This window comes from Eublepharis macularius, chromosome 13 (assembly GCF_028583425.1).
Source record: "Eublepharis macularius isolate TG4126 chromosome 13, MPM_Emac_v1.0, whole genome shotgun sequence".
Taxonomy (NCBI): domain Eukaryota; kingdom Metazoa; phylum Chordata; class Lepidosauria; order Squamata; family Eublepharidae; genus Eublepharis; species Eublepharis macularius.
Window position 1 is genome coordinate 23,519,559 of NC_072802.1, and position 26,364 is coordinate 23,545,922.

General features: G+C 44.6%; 1 protein-coding gene across 3 annotated transcripts in view; it reads left to right on the plus strand.

Moving 5' to 3' along the window:
* Positions 1–23,226, plus strand: part of ENOX2 (ecto-NOX disulfide-thiol exchanger 2) — a 42,752-nt gene extending 19,526 nt beyond the window's left edge. For all 3 annotated transcript variants that reach the window (XM_054996678.1, XM_054996680.1, XM_054996679.1), the window contains exons 6-15: positions 669–902; positions 2,455–2,667; positions 4,918–5,024; positions 13,358–13,469; positions 15,478–15,659; positions 18,543–18,650; positions 20,011–20,067; positions 21,383–21,491; positions 22,204–22,289; positions 22,798–23,226. In XM_054996678.1, coding sequence (XP_054852653.1) covers positions 669–902; positions 2,455–2,667; positions 4,918–5,024; positions 13,358–13,469; positions 15,478–15,659; positions 18,543–18,650; positions 20,011–20,067; positions 21,383–21,491; positions 22,204–22,289; positions 22,798–22,932 — 1,343 coding nt within the window. In that variant the 3' untranslated portion in view covers positions 22,933–23,226. The remainder of the gene's footprint in view (positions 1–668; positions 903–2,454; positions 2,668–4,917; positions 5,025–13,357; positions 13,470–15,477; positions 15,660–18,542; positions 18,651–20,010; positions 20,068–21,382; positions 21,492–22,203; positions 22,290–22,797) is intronic.
* Positions 23,227–26,364: the final 3,138 nt, after the last annotated feature.

Consider the following 26,364-nt stretch of genomic DNA (forward strand, 5'->3'; position numbering starts at 1 on the left):
AGACAAAAAGATTGAGACATTGTAAGGAACTCCTCTCCTGATTGCCAGAAGGGGTAGAGTTCTGACATGCCAAGCAATGGGCCATGCTCTCCTGAGAGACAAGCCTCAGGAAGAGAACTTCTAAAAGTTTGCCTCTGTAATGCCTCTTTAAAAACAGCTGATAGTAGGACATCCTCAAAAAATCTCTGTGCTTGACTTAAAAAAAATAGATGTGATCCGGTATAATGTTATGCTGAGCAGAGCAGAGCAGACGAATGTTCGTACATCTATCAACCTTGAATGCTGCGCTGCTCATCTTTCCTCTGCTGAGTCTCTGTTGCTGCTGGGAGACTAAGCAAACAGGCCCACCTCTTCCCCTCTCCCACATTGCAGTGAGAACCAATGTACTGTAGTGGTTACAGTGCTGGATTGGGACTTGCATTCAAATCCCCACTCATGAAGCTCACCAGGTGACTCACCAGCACTGCCTAGCCTAACCACAGGTATTATTGCAAGGATAAGATAAAAGAGGGGAGAATCACATTGGCTTCCCTGAGCTTCTGGCAGGGAAGTGTAGGATGGAAGAGAGAGAAAAATGGGAGGAGGAGAAATGTGTGCATGTACATTAGGAGCAGGAAGTAGGATCAACACAAAAAGTAAGGGCGAATGAGTATTTCTGTTGCTGTCAGGTTATCGCATCAGGCTGGGCTCCAGTACTGATAAAAAAGACACTGGGCGCCTCCACGTGGATTTCGCTCAAGCTCGGGATGACCTCTATGAATGGGAATGCAAGCAGCGGATGCTGGCCCGAGAGGAGCGCCATCGCCGAAGGGTCGCAGAAGAGCGATTCCATCCTCCCTCGCCACCCCCTGTTGTCCACTACTCAGATCATGAGTGCAGCATTATTGCCGAGAAGCTAAAAGGTATTTGCAATTTCATATGAGTGAGAACGCGGCAAGCGTCCCACAGTCTCCTGCATCCTGGCTGTGGAGCCACCCTCCAGCAGTTGCCCTGTGTATTCCAGGGAGAAAATTAATCTTTTATTCTTGTGTTTTATTTACATAATCATGTAGTAGAAGATTCTCATACATACTTTCTTTTTTATTTTGTATATTTTTTATTTTAAAAAAACAGAATAATAGTACGGGGGATATAGAAAGAAAAAAGGGATTGTATGATAATATTGTATAGATCAGAAATAATTATATATAACAGAGTATATAAGACAAAAAAATTCTCTCCAAAATCTCCTTCATGAAGACACTGTCTATAAAATACAATAGTACTTGTGTTGGGGTACATTTATATTCAATACTTTAGGTTTCAAATTTCTCAACTAATCTGTTTTGCAACTACCTCATTACTACAGATTCAGTATTCCATATTTTCGCCACTTCTACATCCCCACTATAACTTTTTACAAATAACAAAGTTTAACAAACTTTTAACAAATACTTTAATAGATAATGTATCAAAATAGAAAAGGAAAGTTTATTATATATCTCATAATAAGAAAATAGAAGATGTTTCTGCTCAAAATCTGCTTCCTTATACTTTTATATTCAAGATGTTACATTTAAAATTTATTCATTTATGTACAGTTTTTTGAACTGTTTCTCATTCTGAATTGGTCTCCTGTTTGCATAATACACATTCCATCTCTCCTTAGATCTCATGACTGATCTGTTCCTCAAATAAATCGTTAATTTTGCCATTTCTGCATATTTGGCAAGTTTATTCTCCCATTCTTCCAAGCTTAGACAGACATCTGTTTTCCCTTTTGCTGTGTAGATGATAGCTGCTGTCACCATATATTCAAATATCTCTCTCAAAACCTTTGGTAGTTTGTTAGGCAATATCCCTAATAGCATATTCTTAGCTTTCCATAGGAAATTTCAATCTTAATATATTCTGCATTTCCCCATGTATTTCCTTCCAATATCTTTCTGCTTTTTTGCAATTCCAGCACATATGGTAGAATGTTCCATCTATATCTTGACATTCCTTTTAATTCCCATTCCCATTCATAGAGGTCATTCCTTTGTAACTTTTGTCTACTTTCTCAATATCCTTTGGAGTAATATACCAGCTGAAAAAAACATTTTATATCAATTTTTTCTTAATTAAGTGAACTTAATTTTTTTCCCCATAACCATTCCCATTGGTGCATAGGTATTTGCTCTCTAAAGTTCTGCATCCATTTAATCGTTTTTTCACTTGTACTTCTGTTTCTAACTGAAGTTATAACTTATATATCCATCGTAGTAAATGATCCTGTTTTGTAATCAGCAGTTTGAGCTCAGTCATCTCTCTTTAATGCTGATTGGCTCACTCTGTAAATGTTTAGTCCCTTTGTTGAATATAATGTGTGATGAACCTGCATTCAAACCTCCAGAACAAACAGTTTTAAAAAATATATTCTTGCAAAAAATCCTCCAGTACTCCTCATCTGAACAGTTTTCTCTGTTGGGTCAGATGATTCCAAGTTTTCGGAAGCAGCACAGACAGTGCTGACCTGGATAGAACGTGGGGAAGTGAACAGACGAAGCGCAAACAACTTCTACTCCATGATTCAGTCGGTCAATAGCCACATTCGCCGCCTCATGAATGAGAAAGCAGCCCACGAGAAGGATATGGAGGAAGCAAAGGAGAAATTCAAACTTGCGCTTTCAGGGATTCTTGCCCAGTGTAAGTGTGTGGCTTGGAATCAAGGCTTCAGAATCTGTCTTAACAAAAAATGTTGCATTTCTGCTTCTTTTTTCCTATTGCCAGGTGTGTGTGAATGAAAGAGAGAGACCTAGAGTGATTCCGCACATGTTGGATAATGCACTTCCAATCCTCTTTATAGATCATTTGGAACAGATTTTTTTGTGCGCGGAACAAAAAATCCACCTCAAACGATTGATAAAGTGCATTGAAAGTGCATTATCCAACGTGTGCAGAATCAGCCATAGATGTAGATCATGCAGTCCTTTTATTAAGAAAAGTATTTACATGTTAATTTGTAAACCTCTCTACTGTGGATACCCAGTAATAAAATAAATGGCTCCAAAGTCAGAGGAAAGCTTATGTCCCAGTAGTCTCAGCCTGGAAATTAAATCAGTAAGAAGAAGGGAGAAGTAGAGCAGGACCCGAGCTGCATAGGTGTTTGTCCCTAGAGGCTAATCGTGGGCAAGAGCAGACATCCTTGCTTACAGCAGCCAATTCAGTTAGAGAATGACCAGCTGAAGCTTTTGCAAGTAGCACCTAATTTTGCAAGTCTCTTTCCGTTCTATATACACACACAGGGGGTCAGAAAAGAGATTGTAATTTCTCTGGGCAGCATTCCCTGCCTAGTCCCTAGGCTTGTACTTCTTGGAGATTGTTGTTGAGGAGTCAGCAAAGGTAGGTTTATGGCCAAATCATCTGTCCTTCTCTGTGTTCAAGGATCTGCAGGTCATCTTTCTAAATGGGAGAGTAAAGTCCATGGTAATGTAATATTGCTGCATTTCCTTCATTTACCCCCTGGTATCCTTAATACTTTTCTAAAACCTTGGTGCGCTCTGCCTCTTTTTTACATTGCTCATCAGGATCCAACCCCAGAGATGATATCATATTCACATTTAATGCTTTTCAGTTCTCTCTCCTTCATTCTCTGGAGCAGAGTAATTAACCATCTACGTTCCTGGAGACAGCAACGCTGCAGTGAATGTGCAGTGTTTCACACCTGGGAGAGCTGTCTCTTGGTTTCTGTTTTTAGGGTTTCTTTGTTGTGGATGACAGTGTGGTATGATCTTCGTTCTCCCGAGGTGTACCAAGACAATTCTGTAATTGTGAATTCTTCTGGTTTGCCTAGCTTGGATTTTTAACACTTTTATTTCTGTTCGTATAAAACTAATACTTGGTCCTGGAAATCCAGAAGAAGGTATGGTACAAATTTCAAAGTAGTAATTGAGGGAGCAAGAGGAGTAAATCCTCAGTGTGAATCCCTTCATGATGTTGACAGTAACCAGTGTTTAAGCTGCCTCAAGAGAATTATTCCTGCAGTAACTTTTCCACTGCTCAGGCCAAAGAGTTCTGGTTGATTTTATGGAATAGATTTTACCTCTTGGCATGGAGTTTCATCTAAACCTTTGGCCAGAAGTTTGCAGGAAAAGGGTGGTAGTGGGAAGAGAATCTCTGTTACTCAATGAGATTTGGGATAGTATATCACAATTACCAGGTTAGTATGAAGGCTGTGTATACTTTGTTTAAAACAATACATCAGAAGTTATGCGAGTAAAAAAAAATCAAAATTGTGCAGATTTGTGTATTTTGCATAACTTCTTATCACAGTGGTGAAAAAAGAACAGATGCCCACTTCTTGATCATCGGTAATCAAGCTCAGCTCTGTCTGGCTTCTGAGAATTTTTAACACATACTACCATGAGCTTTCAAGCAATGAAGTCTAGAAGCTTAGATTTTAGAAATAAAAGCCAATCTTCCCAGATGCTGACTTCTGTCTGTAGTTCAGACTGCATTTACTAACTCTTGGAATACACAGTTCTGATTATGACCCTGTGATTGTGAGGTGGAGGCATGTATTTGTAGCCAAATGTCTGGTTTTACGTCAGTCACTTTCTTCTTCTTGAGTTTCCAGAGAAACTCCTCTTTTGAGTGTGTTCCCACATTTCATTGTGATCCTCCTCATCAAGACAATTTCGTTTGTTAGCCTGGGCACTTCTGCTGATGGGGGGAGGGGGAATCAACAGAACTTGCCCGCTGTACTACCTGTTCCACAGTTTGGCCTTGGAAGTCCCTGCATCTTCTTGGGCACCATGTCAGTTGTGGCCTCCACCCAGTAAACAGTCATAACAAACACTGCCTGCTTGAACCCACTCTCTTACTCCTGTACTCCTTTCTCTTGCCCTCTCTGGATGATATTGTGGCCCGGTTTTGCCTGGCGATTTGCAACCACAGTCGAGCAGATAGTGGCCGTGTACCATTCTGCCTCCAAACAAAAGGCTTGGGACCATTTCACGAAAGCGCAGCGTAAGAACATCAGCGTATGGTGTAAGCAAGCAGAGGTTGGTACCTTCTTGTATGTTTTGTTAGCTCCTTTTGGCCCACAGGCTTGCTCATCAGATGGATTTTTCTGGTCCCACCCTGAAAGGTGAGTTTCAGCACACTTGGAGGTAAGTGCATAAAAAAAAAAGCAAAACTGGGTGGTTGAGCAGAGTGGGCCCTTCATGAACACCATTGAGAAGTACCTAAGAATAACAATGGATCACAAGCCAACAATGCAATCCTGTGCAGAGTTGCTCCAGTCTAAGCCCCTTGATTTCAGTGGGCTAAAACTGGAGTACCTCTGCATAAGATTGAACTGTAAGAGCTGGTTGAAGTAGTGTTACAGAATGCATAGCATTCATGAATAGGACATTGTAATGCTACTTTGATTGGTGAGAAGTGGATTCAGGCTTTTGGAAGCCCCACAGTAGCCATTTAGAAACTTCCCTTATGGGTAGTTCAACATCATTAACTTCCAACCATGTGGAGGTATGGTGCTGAGCTTAGAAGTTGATAGGTGTACAAGTTGTAGCAGAGGCTGAATAACTGTAAATAATCATTCTGAACTGTAATAAGCATTGCACAAACACATTGCCCATGGGCATTGAGGTACAGGTGGTCCTCTCTCCTGCCCCTGAAGAGACCAGGTGAACAGCTGTCAGGTATGGTTTTACAAAGCTCTGTTGTTGAAGGTGTTTGAGTCTCTGATCCATCATGTTTATTCTCAATGGACAATCCTGGGAGATTGCATGAAGTACTTGCTACTGAAGTCTGCAGCAGAAATACTGAACCCACCAGGCTTATTTTGAAGGAAGCCCCAGTGATGGTGATTGGTGCAGACAGAGAAGTCTGGAATTCCTAAAGCATTTGGAGATTCTGAAGCCAGACAGATCCATTTTGAGAAGTTGAGAAAATTTTATTTGTGTGCTTGCTTAGCAAGCATTCAGAATGGTAAAGATATGGAAGTGAATATGATGGGAGGAACCGGCATGTTGTGGAGGCTGAATGCCTCTTTCCCCTCTCCCCCAAGTGCCTCTGGTCATTGCCCTGGATAATGGGATGGGAAATCCTGATTTGTCTATAATTTTCCTGAACCAAACAACTTTTGTGTCTGGTTCTGTCTGTAAGCAAGATGTGGAAAAAGTAGGGGTGGAGTAATTTGTAGCAATCTGTCAGTTCTAGGGATGGCAGACCATGGCAGATAGACCCCCAAGCCCCTCACAGCAAGCACTCCAGTGCATTGGTTGAAAGGCTTTTATTTAGAAATCCATTAAGTTCATGGGTACATCCATAGATGGGAAAGTTGGCAGGAATGATTTTACAGGCAAAAGTACTATTGATATAAGGAGCATCATTTCCCCCCTCCCCCAGGATAGATTGCTTTTAGGCGCGAAAATCTAAGAAGGTACATGAGAACACAATAGCTTAGTCTAGACAGCAGAAAGGCAGAAGATTACAAAGCAATCAAAGTCTTTCTCTCCCCTGTGAAACGGTTACATTTCTGGTTGCAGCTGCAAGGTCGGTGAAGCATATTTTCAGAGATAACAGGTTGGTTACTTGTTCTGTGAAATCAGCATTAGCAAGCAAGGCACTTTCAGTTTTAAGTAGGCCAATATTGGTATGACTATATTCCAAAGTACAATTACAAGAGCATGACATGAGATCAATACGTTAGATCTGAGAATATATAAATGGCATGGATGTGTGCATACATGACATTACTGCCCTCCCTAAGCACCCCCCCCCCTCTTTACAGGGGCCTAGGATTGTCAGGGTAAAGTCTGTGGAATTCGGCAATGAATCTTGGGGCTTTTATATGTGAACTTTCCACCCATTCCTTATCTGATTCAATAAAATATTTCCAACACACAAGCTAATACAGTTTATTGTGTTTTAACTTAGAATCCAAAATATCTTCTACTTCATGCTGTACTTGTCCATCTACTAAGACTGGTCGAGGGCCCCCCCGTTCTGGATGCCATTTGTCAGGATGGGGGGCTTTTTCAGTAGGCTGAAGTGAAATACAGGATGGAGTTGTCTTAAGTTCTTTGGGAGTTCTACCTCCACAGTTATGTCATTTTTGACAGGAAATGGTCCCCAAAATGTCCATCCAAGCTTTTTACTAAGCTGTTCTTTAATATTTTTTGTGGCGATATACACAAAGTCCCCTGATTGTAGTTTTCATTGTTCAGAGCGTTTTCTGTCAGCAATTTTTTTATATTCCTCTTTGGCTTTGCTCAAAGTTTTTGTATGATTTTCCATTGGTCTGTTAAGTTAGTCCACCATTCCCCCAGGTCTCCTGGTTGTTGAGAGCCAGGGGTTGTAACAAAAGGCATGGCTGTTCCTTCATAGTCTTGAGCTATTTTGAAAGGGGATGCCCCTGTGGAACTGTGTATTGCGTTGTTGTATGTATATTCTGCAACAGGCAGAAACCCAGGAACGATTGTAATTGCCATCTAGTTGTGGGGGGATCCCACCCCACCATGGCTTGAATTTTGGCCGGGTCCATTTTTAATCCATGCTCTGATACCCGGTATCCCAAGAAATCCAATTCCTCTTTATGAAATTCACATTTAGACAATTTCACCGGCAACTTATGATCCTTTAGTGTGGTCAGCACTTTCCTGACCAATTCTACATGTGATTCGTAGTCTTTTGAATAAATCAAAACATCATCAAGATAAGCAACCACACCTTTGTACAGGTATTCGTGTAACACTTCATTAATTAAATTCATAAAAAACCCTGGGGCCCCATGCAATCCGAAAGGCATGATGAAATATTCAGATTGCCCCAGCGGGGTGTTGAATGTGATTTTCCATTTGTCCCCCTCCGTTATTCTTACTCGGAAGTAAGCATCTTTTAAATCCAGTTTAGAGAAAATCTTTCCTTGTGCCACTACGCTCAATAAGTCTCTGATAAGCAGGAGGGGGTATGCATTAGCCATTGACACAGCATTTATTTCACGATAATCAGTACACAGTCTTGGCCCCCCATTTTTCTTCTTGCAGAACAACACTGGTGCAGCATGGGGGGAGCTGGCTGGGCAGATGAATCCTTGCGCCAAGTTTTATCAATGAACTCTCGCAATTCCTCTCTTTCTGCTGGGCTCATGGAATACAGTTTCCCTTTTGGCAACTTTCCCCTGACGATTAATTCAATAGCACAATCCGTAGCTCTGTAGGGGGGAAGTTCATCAGTTTATTTTTCATCAAACACTTGTCTCAAGTCTCAGTATTCGAGGGGGATTTGGTCCACCTTGTCACTGGTTAGCAACACAATCTCTAGCGGTGGGGGAGCATTTCGACCCCCATTCTTGGGCCCACACATGTCCTGTGCAATTTCCCCCCACATCAAAATATAGTTCTCCAGTCTTCCGTTTGATGTGTGGGTCATGGTCCCAAAGCCACCGGTTCCCTAACACCAGTGAATAGTTGACCACTGTGCTAACTATAAAAATCCTGGATTCCCAGTGATTTCCCATGCCCATTAGGACTGGTTTGGTTTGATAGGTAGTGTGATCTTTCATGCTAGATCCATCCATTTGCTCAAATACGAAGGGTTGGTTTAATTCTGTTACATCGAGCCCCAGTCCTGTGACTAGGGCTGGGGCTGTTAAGTCTCGAGTGCAGCCAGAGTCAATTAGCATCTGCACCTGCACATGAGTCCCTTTTTAAGGATTAACTAAAGTTACTGGTAGAAACAGTAGAGCCTCTTTTTCTCTCACCTTTCTTGGTGATGCTTTCTGGGGGACCTGCCGGCCGGACTTTTTCACGGCAGTCTCCCTCATTTCCCGACGGTTGCTCGAGCTTCCTTTCCTCAGGCGTTTCGGTAGCTTCCAAGCCGGCTTCAGGTCACCTGTGTTTTGGCAGCGCTTTCCTGCTTGGGGTTTTAGGGGGGGCCCCAGTCTCCTTGATGGCTGGCCCCTCCCAGCAGGTTCTTGTCTCCTTGGGCATTGGGATGCAAAATGTCCAATGCCTCCGCACTGAATGCACAAGCCTTGTCTCCAATGTCTAGTTCTCTCCATTCCAGGTGCAGGTTGTCTGGACCCCATCAGCCCTCTTCCCCTAGGTTCCAAGGACTGTTTCCTGGCTCCAGTAAGTTGCTGCATTCGCGCAAGTTTCACAACTTGGTTCTGGTTCTCGACCTCACACGCCAGCTAGATCCATCCCAGGGGCGTCTTGCACTAATGCCTTGGCAAATAAATCAGCATTTAATCCATTACGGAAAAATTCAGTTTTAATTCCCTCATGGTAACCCCGCACTTTGGCCGCATATTGCCTGAACTTGGCTGCGTATTCACGGATGGGTCTCTGCCCTTGCCTTATTGTCTTTAATTTTGTTCTGGCCCTCTCATCAAGAGGATCTTCGAATTGGACTCTCAAGGCGTACACAAATGCATTTAAGCTATGTAATTTGGGCACCCCCACCTCATAGAGGGTAAAGTACCATTCAGCTGCGCCCCCCCCCCAATGGGGACTCACCCTGCTATGTTCATTTAGGAACAAGTGTCCCCAGTCCTGGAAAAATTCCATGGCTTGTACAGTGAAAAACCCCAAGTCCTCAGGGTTTCCATCAAATCTGGCTTCTAGATTGCACCACCCTTGAGGCCGCTCCATTGCAAGTGTGGCGGAACGGGCGCTGGCTCTCAGTCCGGGCAACTGAGCCGCCGATAATGGACTGCTAGCCCTGCTATCCGCCTCCCACCATCCCTGGTGGGCGTGGCTCACACTCTTCGTCACTGCCACCACTCACTGAATTGTACACCGCCTGACTGAGGGGCAGTGAGACCCCTCTGGCTGAGGTTCCTTACTGGGAAGTGAATTCCCCAATCTTTGAGTGGGCCCTGGAGAATTGCCAACCCACCAAGGTCTGGCCTGATCATTTTCTCCTGGGCTCCCTTCCTCCCTCCCTGTAGCGTGCCAAGTGGGGGAGCTTACGTAGTCAGAGCACCACAAGGTTCTTTATATTCCAAAAAAGTATAATTTAATAACTATATATAGAGCACTATATACAAGGCAGGAAAAGGCACAACACATAGGGGTAGACCCCCCTGTTCAGAACTCATAGGGCAGAAAATCAAACTGAAGAGAACCGCTGTCTGCTTTCCCTACCACACTGTTCCCTACTCTACCTTAAGGGGGGGGGGTCTGAGGGAAGGTTCACCTTCTATTTCCTTTGTGCTGCCTCCCAGGCCCTCCACATTTAGAGCCTAGGCACCCGGGTTTCACCCAGCAGCAGGAGCCTCTCCTTCTTCAACCAAGAAGGAGCCTAACTGACGTTTTTCCCCTCAGGATCGGCTGAGTCTCTCAATTCCAGCTCCACCCCTTATTTTTCCCGCACTTTCTTGGCCCGGGGCAGGTGGGAGTTGTAGTCCAGGAAGAAGGGTGTCCCACACCAAGACTCCTGCAGGCCTCTCTCTGGCCTCACAGCCCATCAACCCTCAGGGGAAACATTTCCTCCCCTTTCTTTAAAGACAGATTAACAGCAACTGGCACTCATTTCACCCCTGGAAACCATTTTGTTACAGCAAGAGCCCCAGTTCCAGGAGCTGTCACTTGCCTTGGGATTGGGACTGCGAAGAGAGGCTGTGGCATTTGATCCCTTGGTAATCCTGGGGGTATCTGGTTTGCTGCATAGTCCCTATAAAGTAAAGGGGCTGCTGGTGGCAGAAAGAGGGGGTGGTGGCTAGTATGGCGCCTGACCCCACTGCGTTTCATAGGAATGTTGTGCATTAGGGTTCCACATGTGTAGGTGACTTGATTGTAATCCTGTCCCCGTAGGGACCCAATTTATTCTCGTCCCTGTCCCCTGGGGTGGGGTAGGCTATAATCCCGCGGTTGTTGGTGACTCTGTTACAAGAGGTCTCATTACCCTCCCTTCCCCCACTCCAAACCCGCTGGTTATGAGGACCGTAGTTCCTGGAACAGCTCCAGCCATCGCTTGGTGCAAAGAAGGTTGTGGCCCCAGCAGCTCCTGGGGTGGAGCTGGGCCATAAGTAATTTGTAATCCCATCGCCACTTCAGCAGGTGGCCGCTCTTCGAGGTTGCTTTGATGAGGGGCCCCTGCACCCTCCTGGGGTGACCTCCTCTGTGCATCTCTGGTGGCCCTTATCCCAACCTCTTGTGAGACACGTTAAGGCTAACAGGTCGTATCTCGTCACCTGTAATTGTTCTTGGAGGTCGGCCAAAAGGTCTTTTTCCATTCCTCAGAGGTCTGTCCCGTCCTCCGGTTCTGGTGAGTCTCGAGCGAGAAACAAGCTCCCTTGGCAAATGCTCCTCCATTGCTCACATTCTCGTTGCCCAATCTTGGGGTCTCCCCCCCCAATAAGGGCATGTTGGGGGGGGGTTTCGAGGGTTCCTGTGGGGTCACAGATGATAAGCCATTAATGGGTCCTTCCCCCAACTCAGCTTCTGGAATTGAGGGCAGTTGAGGTTCCAGCAAGATGCTTGCAGCTCCCGTTTCACTAGGGCAGCGTCCAAATAGGGCTCCTTTCCGCCTTAATTTTTCTTCCTGTGGCTTATCGTTTGTGACCCCACAGGAACCCTCGGTGGGGTGGCCAGGGGAAGGCAAAATCCTGGAGGACAACAGCCAGGACTGGACCACATCACACGGGTTTGAGACGGTTGGCTTAACCAAAAGTGGATCAGAACTGTGTTGGGAAAATGAACTCAAACACTGTGTCAGTTCCCCACTAAGGAGGGACAGTTACCTGCCCTGGGGACTTGACAGAATCCAGATTTTTAAAAAGTTCAGTTGAGGTACCTTGCAAATTGTGGCAGCATCAGGTAAGTTATGGTGACAAGTAGCCCCATCAAAAATTGTTTGGGGGAGTTTTCTTCTGAAATTGTGCTGGGTGTGTGTGAAGTGTGGACTTTTCCTAGCCCTGCCTGCAGAGTATTTGGTAATCGGCAGTGAAGCCATGTTTGCACGAACTGTTACTGTGATCTGGTAAATCTTAAGCATTTCTAAGTCCCTGTCTGTGTTGACCAAGAATGAAGCTAGAGAAAGTGGGAGCAGGAACCTGAATTTTTAAGACGGGCTTGTATCTCTGGTCAAGGAGTTTGCCTGCTAGACTGTTACCAGACTTGCTGCTGCTCCACCCCCTCCATGTTGCATCATAGTGACTGCTCCCTATTTTAAAAGCAGAACTGAGAAGAACTCCAGTATATCATCCAAGGATTTGCTAAATATGACCCTCCTAGGTAGCAAACAGACAGGATGAAAATAGTTCAAGTAGGGCAGAATTGATATATTTTCCTGAACAAGCCCTGCAGGCATAACTGATATCAAACGGGCGTAACAGATATCAAAGGTAGTATGTGGACTATCTCACAGTTGAACAGATAGAATAAACCACTTTGAGGATTTTTTGGTAGGCTAGCTTGACTCACAGGGATGATGCAGTGCTGCTGCTAGGCACAGACTACCCTCAATAAAGGTTATCCTCTTTCTTCTGCTGCTTCCATCATGTTCGTTATTCAGGTAGGTTCTCTCAATATCCTGCGATGGCTCGGATTGGTGCAAGAAACGGTATATCAAGTAAGAGGATGGAGGAGCGAGACTGTCACCTAATAATTGTTTTGGGTACTTGAGCAGAGATGAAAGAAGTTGGCCACAAGGGGTATGATGTCCCAGGTAACCTGGTAACAGGAACAAACTCTTACATCCAGTAATGAGCCCTGGTGATCACTTCTGCTTGCTTGCAAGTGTGGCTTTTGTTTTGTTCCCAAACTATTCTCCATGTGCTAGCTTCTGGAGAATAGCAGAGCTCTCCTTGGTTGGCACCCAAAGAAGGGCTTGAGAGTCAGGGAAACTCCTGTCCTTGGTGCCCAGGAAACAAGGGGAGAGGCTCACTTTTCATCTTCCTACAGTAGATCTCCAAAACGACACACTTGGGCATGGCTCTAGTGTCTTGGGTGCTCACGGTATGGACCTGGAAGGCATTGGTTAACATCTTAGGGTTACTCATGGATTTGAGCTACTCTTTCAGTCTCTGTCTTTATTGCTAATGGTAATGATGAAGATAAAATGACAAAGTATACAGATTATTTTGTTCATCAAATGTGTTGTATAAAAGTTATGGTACTTACCATTGGGGCAGGGAGGGGGAAGAATTCCATGCAAAAGTGCCCCCAAATTTGTGAATAAATGTGGTAGAAGTTTGCATCCTCTGACAGTGAAAATTGGGAACTTGACTGGTGGTGTATGCTTTGGACAGGTACACCTAACATGGAATCCTTCACCTTCTCCCCTCTAATTCTTTTCACTTTCCTACTTCTTGCAGGTTGTTAGCTGCAAGCAGCACCAGAATGATAACACTTTCGTTTAAAAAATACTCTGTAAATTCTAGGAAATCCGTAACATTCATAATGATGAGCTGATGGGCATCCGACGAGAAGAGGAGATGGAAATGTCTGATGATGACACGGAACCATCTGAGACCAAAGAGATGGAAGAATCAGGTACCGAAAGGACTGGCAGTGTTTGAAATGCAGCTAAAACTTTTGAATTCAGGGTGGATGGGCTTCAAGGGTGCATGTTCTCCTTTTTATTATCAGAGGGTCAGGGTCAGACCCAGGGTCTTCCTACAGGTGTCAGGGGCACTGTAGGATCCCAGTGAGCCCCAGGGTCACAGTGAGCCCACTGTAGGGTCACCAGAGCCCCAGGGTCTTCCTACAGGTGCCAGGGTCACTGTAGGGACACAGTGACTCTGGCACCTGTAGGAAGACCCTGGGGTAACTCTGTCTGAGTTGTACTGGTACTGCTGCTGCACAAAGTCTTGGTCACAGGCAACCAATGAATACAGAAATGTTCTCTTTATCTGGTAGGCAGCCACTGCATGTGCCTGCACCAAGCTACTTGCCCCATCAAGCAATACCATCCACCTGCGCATTATTCAAATGCAATCTAGATGACAGTGGCTTCAGTAGTACAAAACAAGAACTGAAGGTGCATGCAGAGCCAGTAACTCAAGCAGTGAGTCCAGCTGAAGAATGCCCACATGTCATTAAGGGCTTGGAGGAAGACTTTAGAAAAAATGGGGACCACCGAGTCTGAATCCCAAGGGCAGTTAGTGAATCCATACACAGAACTCACAACACAGGCAGAGTGGATGACGAAAAAATAAACGAGTCCAGCCACAGAACAGAGGTCTAGGTGTGCGTGCACTGTGAGTAAGGGATTCAGCCCAGCCTATGATTGATGGATGTGCTCAGCCCACTCTGAAATTCAGGTGAAGGTGGACAGAACATAGAGGCGGTGTTAACATTTTGGGCAGTCTTTCAGAAATACATGAGGGCAAAAGAAAGGCCAGGCAACTTACATAACTGGGACTTATTTTCATTTTAGTACATAAAAGATAAGGCTCAACAGCAAGCCCCCTTATTTATTTATTTCATTTATACCCCACCTTTCTCCCCCAATGGGGCCCCGAAGGAGCTTACATTGTTCTCCTGTCCTGCATTTTATCCTCACAACCATCTTGTGATGCAGGTGAGTCTGAGAGCCCTTGGCAACCTATCCCTGGGGGAGAAATGGTGAAGCAGAGGCACTGCCCTAAGGAAGGCAACAGGCCAAGGAAACAGCCATTTGGGCTTCCAAGAGTAAGGGAGAAGCAGACAGGAGGAAGGCCAACCAGTACTAGCTTCCTGTGGAGCAAAGGCCTCCTCTGGTATAAAGGTCTCCTCGAGAAAAAGAGCCTATTCAGGAATAAGAACAGGGAAGCAGGAATTGGAGTAGCTGAGGAAGAGGGATAAAGCCCCCCCCCTCGAAAGATATAGAGGAGGCAGCATGAGGGAGGCTGGGAAGAGGGCTGTGAGCAGGCAGGCTTGGGGGCTTCGTAGGCGTAAACAAACCTCAGAAGTTGGCATTCTTGGCCTCTAGGGAAGCCAGGAGGAGCTTTCCCACCTAACCCAGGAAGATGGGCTTCCTCTTAGTTTAACTCTGCAGGAAGGGTATAGTGGCCAGGACAGGCACTTTAGGAATTTGAAGGAGCTCTCAGGCTGGGAAAGGTGCCCTAGCATTGAGATGTGAACAGGAGGAGGTGAAGAGTTGTGAACTGGCCAAGCTACAAGGTGGAAGTTGACTTCTGGAGATGGCATTGTAAAGAAACCATGTAATTAGAGAACAAACTTCACAGTTCTGGCGTGTTACCTCATCTCTAACTAGACTGAGAGAACACGCCCCCCCTCCATGGCCTCAGACTGGCCCAAGGTCACCCAACAAGCTTCCATGGCAGAACGGGGATTCAAGCTTGAGTCTCCCAAATCCTAGTCTAGTATTCTAACCACTGCAACACACTTGCTGTCCCCTGTGCTTGCTGGCCCTAGAAAAAGAGAGGCGCCTCAGCGGAGATCCTTAGGTGCTCTGTGTTTTAAAAGAAAATCAGTTCCAAAGATGGAAATTTGTCTGGTTTCACTGAAAGGTGCCCGTCCACCACAGTTGTCACCCTCCTTATATTCCCCGTCTCAGCCTTAATATCACAAACAGAAGCTCTGAAGGAAGAAAACGATAGCTTGCGCTGCCAGCTCGATGCCTACAGGAACGAAGTGGAGCTCTTGAAGCAGGAGCAGGGCAAAGCGGGCCGAGAGGAAGACTCGAGAAAAGACCAGCAGCTGAAGCTCCTCCAGCAGGCTTTACAAGGAATGCAGCAGGTACGGCCCCTTGTTCCTGAGACGGGCAAGCAGGAGCCATGCAGGCTCAGGTAGGGGAGCTGAGGCCCGCTAGATCTCTTGGGAAGGTCCTTACCCCCTTAGACAAACCGTGGTGAATCCTGCAGTGCTCCCGAAATCCCTTCCCCATGTTGTATGTAGAAACGCAGAATTATTAGAACAAACCTTGTAGTGGAACTGTTGAGGCTTTGGAAACATCCGCATAGTGGAGTGTTCCCAGCAATCACTTCCAAATTGATTTCTCTGCTTTCTTCTCCTGATTTATCCCTTGCCTGTGACCTTTGCTGCTCCAGCACTCGCCCCTCAGGCCTTCAGGAGTCTTGTGCTCCCTCAAATGTCTCCCTTTCTCACCCTGGAGTTTGCAGAGCATCCTTGTGACTCCATGCATCTGACGAAGGGAACTGTGATTCTCGAAAGCTTATGCTACAATAAAGTTGGTTAGTCTTAAAGGTGCTATTGGACTCTTTTTGATTTTGCTACTACAGACTATCACGGCTAACTCCTCTGCATCTTGTGACTCTGCCTCTTTTCCTCCTTTCTTCCTCCTTTCCTCCTTTCTTCCAATTCCTCCGCAAAAGTTACCTTTTCTGTGAAGACTTTGGCACAACCCATTAATCTTTATCCCTTTTGGAAACTGAGCTGCTGAGCATGTAATTGAACTGGGGACCCAAAGCAACTTACACTATTCTCCTCTCTGCCCTTTTATCCTCACAACAGCCCTGTGAGGGAGGTTAGCCTGAGAGAGTATGAATGGCTCAAGATCATCCTGTACTTTCCCCATCAACCATCGATCGATCGATCTATCGATCTATCGATCTATCTATCATTCATTCATTCATTCATTCATTCATTCATTCATTCATTCATTCATTCTGCCCTCCCTGCAAGCGGGCTCAGAGTGGATGACATCAATAAAAACATTTCATACAATTTACATCATAAAAGCAATAAAACAGTTTAAAATTTCAATATAATAGCTAATATGCCAGACAGCAGTCAGATGGTGGACGACTCTGATTGGAAGGGCTCAGATCTTCTCCTCTTTCCAGGCTGGTGGAGGCCTAGCCCAGCCTCAGCCATATTCCTGGCAGAACATCTCTGTCTTGCAGGCCCGGTAGAAAGATTGTAAATCCTGCCCGGCCCTGGTCTCAACAGATAGAGAGTTCCACCAGGTTGGAGCCAGGACTGAAAAAGCCCTGGCTCTGGTCGAGGTCAAGCGGGCCTCCCTGGGGCCAGGGACCACTTTCTCCCTTTGTTGACTCCTCTGTGTTTAATGTTGGCCCAAAGAATCTGTTTGACTTTTCTTTTGCCTTTTATTCTGCAAAGTGCTGTGCATATTGATAGCTGTATACTTTTTGGATGTCCTTTAAATGACCCAACCATGTGGGCAAGTGCCAGTTCCGCAAGCAAGAGCTATGTGATTCATTCAGTCTTCTAGCCACAAAGAAGCTGCTTGCTGATATGTGGCTGGAACTAAAATGCCCAGTTGAAGCAACTGTTTCAGGAATGCCTTCTGTGTTTCTCAAGACAGCATAAGGCAGAGGAACTACTGGTGTATCCTTTCCCCCAACATAACATATATAGATCTTTATTAGTAAGTGAGAAGAGGAAGTGTAGGATGATTTGACTTTTTCCTGGTATCAAGGGTAACCAAGGAGGTTGGAACAACAGAAAAAAATAAAATTGTGGAAAATAACTAAAATATAAATTAAAACACTGATAAAAAGTTTAGTTAGAAATACATAAATTAGATTAAAACATCATATAATTCTACATATGCATACTATAACCTTGTATATAAATAAAATAAAATCACTAATATACAGGTACAATAGTACAACTCATTGTCATATGTACAGAACCAATAAAACCAGAAGCATTTCGGCCCAAGGGCCTTCCTTAGTGGAATACAGATATCACACAAAAATATCACACAAATACCCCATCAATAAAATGCAAAAATTAAACATACATGACCTAGCACTCAATGAATGCTGAGATGAAATTGAAAATAACGTAGAATGAATTCCTTAGAATTCTGCCCCGGAACAGCATAAAATAAAGTCAGGACAATTTATCACTTTAGGAGTTGTAATTCCTTTGCCCACAGATCTTACATAGCTCAGTCAAGAATATAAAATTCAAGATGGGGTGCTGGATACTGACCAAAGATGGTACCTCCTTCAATAATCCTTTGAAAAATGCGTCAACTGAAAGTAAGCTAGGGCAGTGTCACTCGAGTGAAAAGCCGTGACTTGGGACGGGTTCCCTGTGTACTTGAAATGAGCTGTGCATTCCTTAATAAATCACTCCCAGATCTTGTCATGGTCCGCTTCTTTGCTTCCACTGCCCTTAGTATTGGAGAGAGAATGCTGAACGAGATGGATCTTGTTCCAATTCATTGAGGCAATTAAAAAAAAATCTGTTTTCCATCAGTGGGAAGCATGTCCAGATTGGGTTTCTTCTTGAACCCGCTTCCCAGGCCCTTTGTCCTTATTGATGGGTGGACACCCCTTTCAAGACTGCCTACTCTGCAGTCACAGAATTCCTTCAGAGCCCCTCCCAACAGCCCCATGTTACGGATATTCCTGTCCTCCCTTCCCAGGATAAAAATAGGGGGAGCAGAGATCCAGATGACTAATTATGCCAACAGCGCATTTAAGGTCAGGAAGAAGGGGGTGGTGTGGGAGTGCTGATGCTTTCCCGGCTGACATGAGTGTTGTTTTTGTGTCATTCGTTTTAGTATAACCAGGCTCCCTCTTGGAGGTGGAGTAGTCTAAAAATGTAAGCCGGTAAATAAATCCATGTCCCTTAAATAATACTAGTGCTGCTTTTCCCCTCCTCTCTCCCCTGCTCCTTTCCCAGCATCTTATGAAACTCCAAGATGAATGTGAAAGAAGAGATGCAGAACTGGAAAAAGAGAAGGAACAGAAAGTCCAGCTAGAGAAATTGATGGAAAGTCTGAAAGAAAAGGTAAGAACGAGCTGATGCTGTTTCTGCAGGCTCCCCTTTGGATACTCTCCTCCTGTGCTGGGCTTCCTTTGGCACACCGTTTTGGTAATAATCGGATTCAGGAGCTTGGCCCAAATATTTGGTACTGTCGTATATCCAATATCATCCTCCGCTTCTTTAAACAAGAGTTGCCTGCTCCTCCTTTTTCAAACACAAGCGCTTGGATCTGATGGAAGATTTTCCCCAAATGGGGCTGCAAGTCTCACTGACTCCCCTCTCCTACTGCAGGCCTCTGACCAGCTCTGCTGTTCCGGGGGGAGGGGGGTCACCTGTCCCCTAGGAGCAGCTTTTGGGGGGCATTTGGGGCTCAAGAAGAGGTGGGTGGCAAGGAACTCTCACTCCGTGGACAGAAATCCTTTCCATCTATGAAAACTCTCAGTGGAGTCAAGCCAGTGTTTGTCAATAACTTGGGGGGGGGGGGGGGAGACAGAAGAATCTGGCAGGTTAGGATTTCTGTGGTCCTACTTCAGGGCTCCAGCAATTCTTTGCTCAAAATTAAATCTTGCACCAATACAGTTTAAATTCTGTGCCAACGAAAGTTGCATTCTGGGACCCATATTGGTCATGTGCATTTTCATGTATTTGGTTATATGCACAATCCTTCTAGTCGTGATGGGTGTTCAGGGTGCCCAAATCCTGGAAAACTTACTCCAGCCTCTTCCACTCTTTCATTAACTGCCTGGGCCTGAGAAGAGGGAGGAAAAAGGAACACATGAGTACAAAGTTCCCCCAGACTCACTTATGTAACAAACCATGGTCTGTCCTGAATAGTGCCTTTGTAGCTAGACTTTAAAACTGCTTATGGATTTACAATAGTAAATAAATTCTGCACCCAAAGCCAAGTTCCTTATTTACATACTGTAATAATTTAGTACTGGATGCAGAATCCATCCCTTGCTAAAACAGGCTCAAATTTTGAAAAAACAAACCTGTATACTACAATTGAGAATGAATGAAGTAAAGGCATGTATAATGCCAAAACAAGTTTTCTGCATGTCGTAGCCCCTACAGTCTCAGGGTAGAATGGACTGCGTTGCATTTCTTTCTGCCTATCCTTGTATAATTTTTCCCTCTTAATTATTGAGCAAGTCTTACAGTGCCATTCTAAGCAAGTTACGCCCTTCTAAGAGCGTTGAAGTTGGTGGGCTTAGAAGGGTTTAACTCCACTTAGGATGGCACTGTCACTTTGCTATGTGTCATGAATATACTTGGGAAAGCGCTTAGAGATGTCAAGTAATAAAGATAACATGCAACCAGGACTCAGATGCATGAAATGTTATTGGGAATATGACTGACTTTTCCTTTATCCAACCAAATATAGCAAGAACTGGTAGCTGGACAGGACTGGGTGAAAGACTCCAGTGATCAGCAAGACCATGTAAGTTGCTGTCATCTCTCTAGGGTCTTTTGAACTTCAGCACTTATGGATCTGGGCTCCCACAGGGCAGGTTCATGTAATATTTGCCCAGCCTCTTGATTGGACAGTGATCAGTTTTAAGTTAACATTCTCTACCACAAATCTCTGTACCTAAATCAGTACATTGAGGGGGAAAGGACAGCAGCAGCTGTTTGAAGCACAAAACAACTTGATGCTGCTCTATGCTTCAGAGAAGATTCCTTCAGCTGCTCTTTGTCAATTTCTTCGTTTTTGAAGTACGGAGTCCAGACATCTCCAGGACAAGCAGTCACAAATGGGTCTCCTCCCCGCGCCCCATGAACAGATGCTCATTGACTCAAACATTTATAATATCCCACTCCTATTATGATTTATTAGATTTTCGTGTAAACCACTTACAAGCTTCAAATGTTATTTGGGGATTGGTTTTGTTTGTCTGGAATCGTGCGCCTCAAAAAGGAGAAACTGACAAAGGGCCGCTGGAGGAATCTTTGGGAAGAACTATTCCTAGACCTCAACCTGTTCTTTTTCTCCATCCTATATTATCCCACTTTCTGCCCGCATCATATAAGGCATCAGACTAAAGTTCATGCCCAGCATTCTGTTTTCCACAGAAGCCACAAGACTTCTTTGGGAGCTCCCATGCCAGGCATTAAGCCTTCCATCAATTGAGCCCAATCAGATGTAGATTTAGCTACCACAACTTGGCTATCCAACGTGAATTTTGTCTAATCATTTTTCTTTGTAAAGCCTCCATCATGTTATCGAATTGCATAATTAGATGTTGAGTGAAGGTTTTCATTTTTTCAATCATGAATGTACAGCTGGTTGGCTTCATTGGGTGACCTAGACTTCTAGTGACAGCAGAAACGATGTATATTTTATAACTTGGAAAATATGTAATTGTGCACTTTCAAGAAGTATCCTGTGCAGACTTTGGGGACATCAGATACACACAAAGGCCATTCTATCTGAATAAGTCAGTATCCAGTTTTATCTTGTCAGGTGTTGTGGTCTTACATGCGCAATCTTGTCTGAGATTAAAAGTGTTTCACTTCTTCAGCCGACAAATCCAGATGCCTCCCCTCCTTCATCTCTCTCTCTCTCTCTCTCTCTCCCTCTCTCCCTCTCTCTCTCTCCCCCCACCATGTCTATCCTATACTTTTTACCAGTTGCTTGAAAGGCCCAGCATGGTGTGCACAGGGTAGGATGTGGCTGATGAAGTAATTGGCAAATTACTGTGGTATTAGAAGATCAATACTTGTGCCTCAGGTCCGTTGCTTGTAATTGTCTTCAGGTCAGCAGCTTGTCACCAGTCTGCTCAATGAACCAGGAGAAGGAGGGCATGCTTGAAAGAGGACTCCTCAGCAGCCCAATCAAATCGGAGAGGGAAGCATTACTAGTGGGTAAGGACTGGTGGCTACAGCAGCCTTTGATCAGTTCTGCCTCGGAGATGGACCAGCTGTATGATTTAGTTGGGAAAGCCTCTGTAATATTTTGCAGTGTACTCAGTCCAAATTAATTATGCACTTCAAGCCTTTAAGCTGATGCCCTTCTTCCTCTTCTCCAGGATGAATTTTCCATCCAGTTAACACTCTTCTGTAGTATGAGAAGGTGACAGGGTACTGACCCAAAAGCAGTTTTAAGGGTCAGTATCTTGTGATCCAAAAGTGCTCATCCTCTCACTTATATTCCACTGTAACACTCTTAACCCGTGAATCTTTTTGCCAGCCTAGTCTTCCCGATGGCTCTGGAGTTTTATTTTATGTCTATTTTCCATCTGCCAGAAGGCCATTGGGTGCCTCGAGTCTTCACCTAGCACCAGGAATGTTACCTTACAGGGCAACTCATACTTGGCTGGCATTAGACTTGTCTATGAAACGTGGTATCTTAATACTATGACGTAAGACATAGAACCCTTGCTGAGGACTTCTTACATTAATGGGCTGCTGCCTGGGCATTTCAAAAGCCAGTTCAGTGATACTGTGCAGATACTGGACCCAATAAGGTAACATTTTTGCTGCTCCCTTGGTGTGGAAGTGGTCTCGTTAGAGACAGATACACACTGATCATAGTTACCAAATCCTGGAAGTAACTACAATTATGTTGTTGCTATAGGGATCATCTCCACCTTCCTGCACGTTCACCCATTTGGAGCAAGCATCGAATACATTTGTTCCTACCTCCAGCGGCTTGATAGCAAGGTATGTGCTGGCATCTCTATCTACTAAACAGATTAAAGGGTATTCTATCAAGAAACGTTCACTGAATTGAGTAACTCTCTGGACATTTTACTACATACCAAGGAACCTTCCCTTGATTTTAAGCACCTACAGGTCCTTCTCTGTTTCATCTCAAGTGGTGGAAATTATTGACTCTTATTTTCATGTTAATTAGAAAGATCAAGACCTCTTGACTTCTCTTTAAAACCAGAACAGGACAAATTATTAAAAGTGGCATGTGCGTTATTTCAGATGGACAGTAACCAGAATTCCCTACTGACACACACTGGCCTGTAAAATTAATCCAAGACAGGTGGTATGTTTGTGTCCAGAATTTATGTGGACAGAGGTCAACATCTCAAGGTAGCTTCTGCTATAATTGTTTGAGAGTGCTGATACCTACCTAGCCCGTCTTCAGAGTGGCCCAGCCATTTATTCTTTTGTTTTGAGCTGCGCTGTCTTTGAATGATTCATTGCTTTACTTTTGTAGATTTGTGCTAGCGAAGTAGAAACCCTCATGACTCGGCTTCAGCACACCTTCAAGCAAGAGATGAGTGGCGTTGGAGCAAGCCTGGAAAAAAGGTGGAAATTCTGTGGCTTTGAGGGACTGAAGATGACAACGTGAATTTGAAACTAACAAGGCTTTGGACTCTGGCAGTCATCCTGGGTGTCCAGGTTGAACAAGCCTGCACTTCTGCGCCATTCATCCATGGTGCAGCCACTGCCTCACCTCGTAGAAGAACTGCTTTGACAAAACGGGGGCCAATTTGCAAGGGCTGTAATATTCTTGTCTCCCCCCCCCCTTTCTGTAATGCACTGAGCCCTTTGGCAGTGAGTATCCTGACATGTTCTTGAGTCAGTTCCAGCACTGCTGTTTGAAACTTTGATACTTTTTGAAAAAAAGGCTTCGCTCAAAACATTTTAATAGCTGGTTTGTACATGGTATCCTCAAACCTCTGTTAAAGATATTTTTACTTTTGACAGCAGCTTTAAAATAAACTGAGTAACCACATAAGCAAAAACTTTCCTAACTTCTAGGATCTTCGAATAAAAAAGAGAAATCTGGTTGCTGTTTTGTGGCAGAAAAGAGTTGTGAGTGAATTTGCAAATACTTGAGCTTGATTATTCTGTATTGAAGCAGAGAATATATAAGCATCATGTAAGCCAGTTTGGTGTAGTAGAGAGCCAGTTTGGTGTAGTGGTTAAGAGCGCGGGACTCTAATCTGGAGAGCTGGGTTTGATTCCCCACTCCTCCACTTGAAGCCAGCTGGGTGACCTTGGGTCAGTCACAGCTCTCTCAGCCCCACCCACCTCACAGGGTGTTTTGTTGTGGGGATAATAATGGCATACTTTGTCAACCGCTCTGAGTGGGCGGTAAGTTGTCCTGAAGGGCGGTATATAAATCGAATGTTATTATGTTGTTATTAATATTTTGTGCCAGAGCTGTGATAACTCTTTCCTTACTGAGTAGGAATTAATATTCATGTGAAGCGATGGTATTGCTCTACTCTGCTCTGGTTAGACCTCACCCTAGAGTATTGTGTTCAGTTTTGGACCCCACAATTTCAGAAGGATATAGGCAAGCTGGAATGTGTCTAGAGGAGGTAAACGAAGATGGTAAGGAGTCTGGAGACCAAATCCTATGAGGAAAGGTTGAAGGAGCTAAGTATGTTTAGCCTAGAGAGGAAATGGCTGATATGATATGATGATATGATAGTGATATGATAACCATCTTCAAGTACTTGAAGGGCTGCCATATAGAGGGTGGCGTTGAGTTGTTTTCTGTTGCCTCAGAAGGTCAGACCAGAATCAACTGGTTGAAATTAAAACAAAAGAGTTTTTAGCTAAACATTAGGAAGAGCTTCCTAACAGTTAGAGCAGTTCCTCAGTGGAACAGGCTTCCTCGGGAGGTGGTGGGCTCTCCTTTGGAGGTTTTTAAGCAGAGGCTAGATGGCCATCTGACAGCGCTGATTATGTGAACCTAGGCAGATCATGAGAGAGAGGGCAGGAATGGTTACATCAGTGCTTAGTTCTCATGGCCCTTAGTTCTCATTATCCCCAGGATAATGCCGATCACCACCTTGGGGCCAGGTAGTAATTTTCTCCAGGCCAGTTTGACTAGGGATCCTGATGTTGTTTTGCCATCTTCTGGGCATGGAGCAGGGGTGTTGGGGAGGGGGGAGTTGTGAATGTTCTACATAGTGCAGGGGGTTGAATTAGATTACACTAGAGAGGTCCCTTCCTACCCTATGATATTATGATTGTAGCAAAATGCTTTCAAGTTTACGAAGGTGTAGTGGCTAACACACTGAAGCACGCATGAGAAGTCCCCCATTCAGTTCTCGTCTCTCTCATGAACTCACTACGTGGTCTTAAGCCAAACCCTTCCCACTTCAGACTCCTTCACTGCAATCTGGGATAATAAAACCAGCCTATAGCATTCTAGTAAGAATCACAAGAAAATAATGTACACACAACACTTCTTTCTAAAGCACTACATAAGTACTATGTGATTTATCCATACTTATTGCTGTGGAGAAGTAAGAGAAGACCATTGTCTCCATTCCTTGCTTGTAGCTTCCTGAAAGCATCTGGTTGGAAACAGCATGCTGAGGTGGATAGACCTGTGCTTGATCCAGCAGGACGATCCCTTTCAGGCACAGGCCCGACTCAGATCTGCTAACTTCCACACAGCTGCCCTCCAGCCATACCTCTGATCAGGGCTCTTGTTCTGGGATAAGAGGTGGTGGAACTCAGTGGGTTGCCCTCGGAGAAAATGGACACATGGCTGGTGGCCCCGCCCCCTGATCTCCAGACAGAGGGGAGTTGAGATTGCCCTCCGCGCCATGGTGTGGAGGGCAATCTAAGCTCCCCTCTGTCTGGAGATCAGGGGGCGGGGCCACCAGCCATGTGTCCATTTTCAAGAGGTTCCGGAACTCCGTTCCCCCGCGTTTCTGCTGAAAAAAAGCCCTGACTATGAGTATACAAGTATTTATAAAAACTGCAGCAGGCAGCACCACAGAAGAGGCAGTCTCCTTTTAAGATTCCTTTAGGTAGGTGGCAGCACTACAGCACAGAGACAGGTTCTTATTTCCAATGCTTGCATTTAACAAAGCTTCCACATGGGGGTAGAATACAAAATAAGTCATTGATCATTGCTTGTGTTTAATACTTTCAACACTTACTCAACACTTCGCTAGAATCCTGATAGATAGGACGTCAAAGGTAAGAGTTACTTGCATTTCTGAATTTCTGAGAGTGGCTATTTTTTGCAATCTCTGCTGCATCTTGAAATATCTTTTCCCTGCTTCCAGCACTGTGTAATCCAATTGCATCTGCAACATCTGTAGAATCTCGTTTCAAAGGACTGCAGATTGCAGGCTAGGGCCGTGGTCATCAACCGATGAGCAGGGCAAGGTCACAAGCCCTTGTATAGTCTCCACTTTTTTGGAACATAACCTCTTGTGGGGATCCAAAGAGGCTTACAATATTTTCTCTTCCTCCATTTTTATCTTATGACTGAAGTAGGTTAGGTTAAGTGTGAATGACTGGTCCAAGGCCACAAAGGAAGTTCCCATGGTAGAGCTGGGGTTCGAACCTCAGACTCTTCTTTCCTAGTCTGACATTCTGACCACTGCAGCTTCAGGTCCTCTTGCCTTTCTGCACCCCCTCTAAGAGAAACAGCAAAGTGAGGTCACTAAGCAATTGATTCCTCCACGGCACTGGCCATTGGGTTTGTTTATTATCTTGTACACCTCACGTTCAGCTTGTGTTTCCTGGTATACCATCTTGGCCATGACACTGGTGAATTAATAACACGGGCTCTCCCATCGTCACAGAACAGATCTTGTGCCTTTGTTAGGTGGTCCAGAGTTGTCGGCATGAAGGGGGCTGTCTTTAAGCAAGGAGAAGTCCCTGTGGAGACGATCATTATGTTGGCAGCTGTCGATGATAGCCAGTCAGGTCAAGAGGCTTTGCACTACCTCCCCTCCATTTAAACAAAGGCTTGGGATTTCTTACTCATTACAGGTGTTATTTTTAGAAACGTTGGGAATCC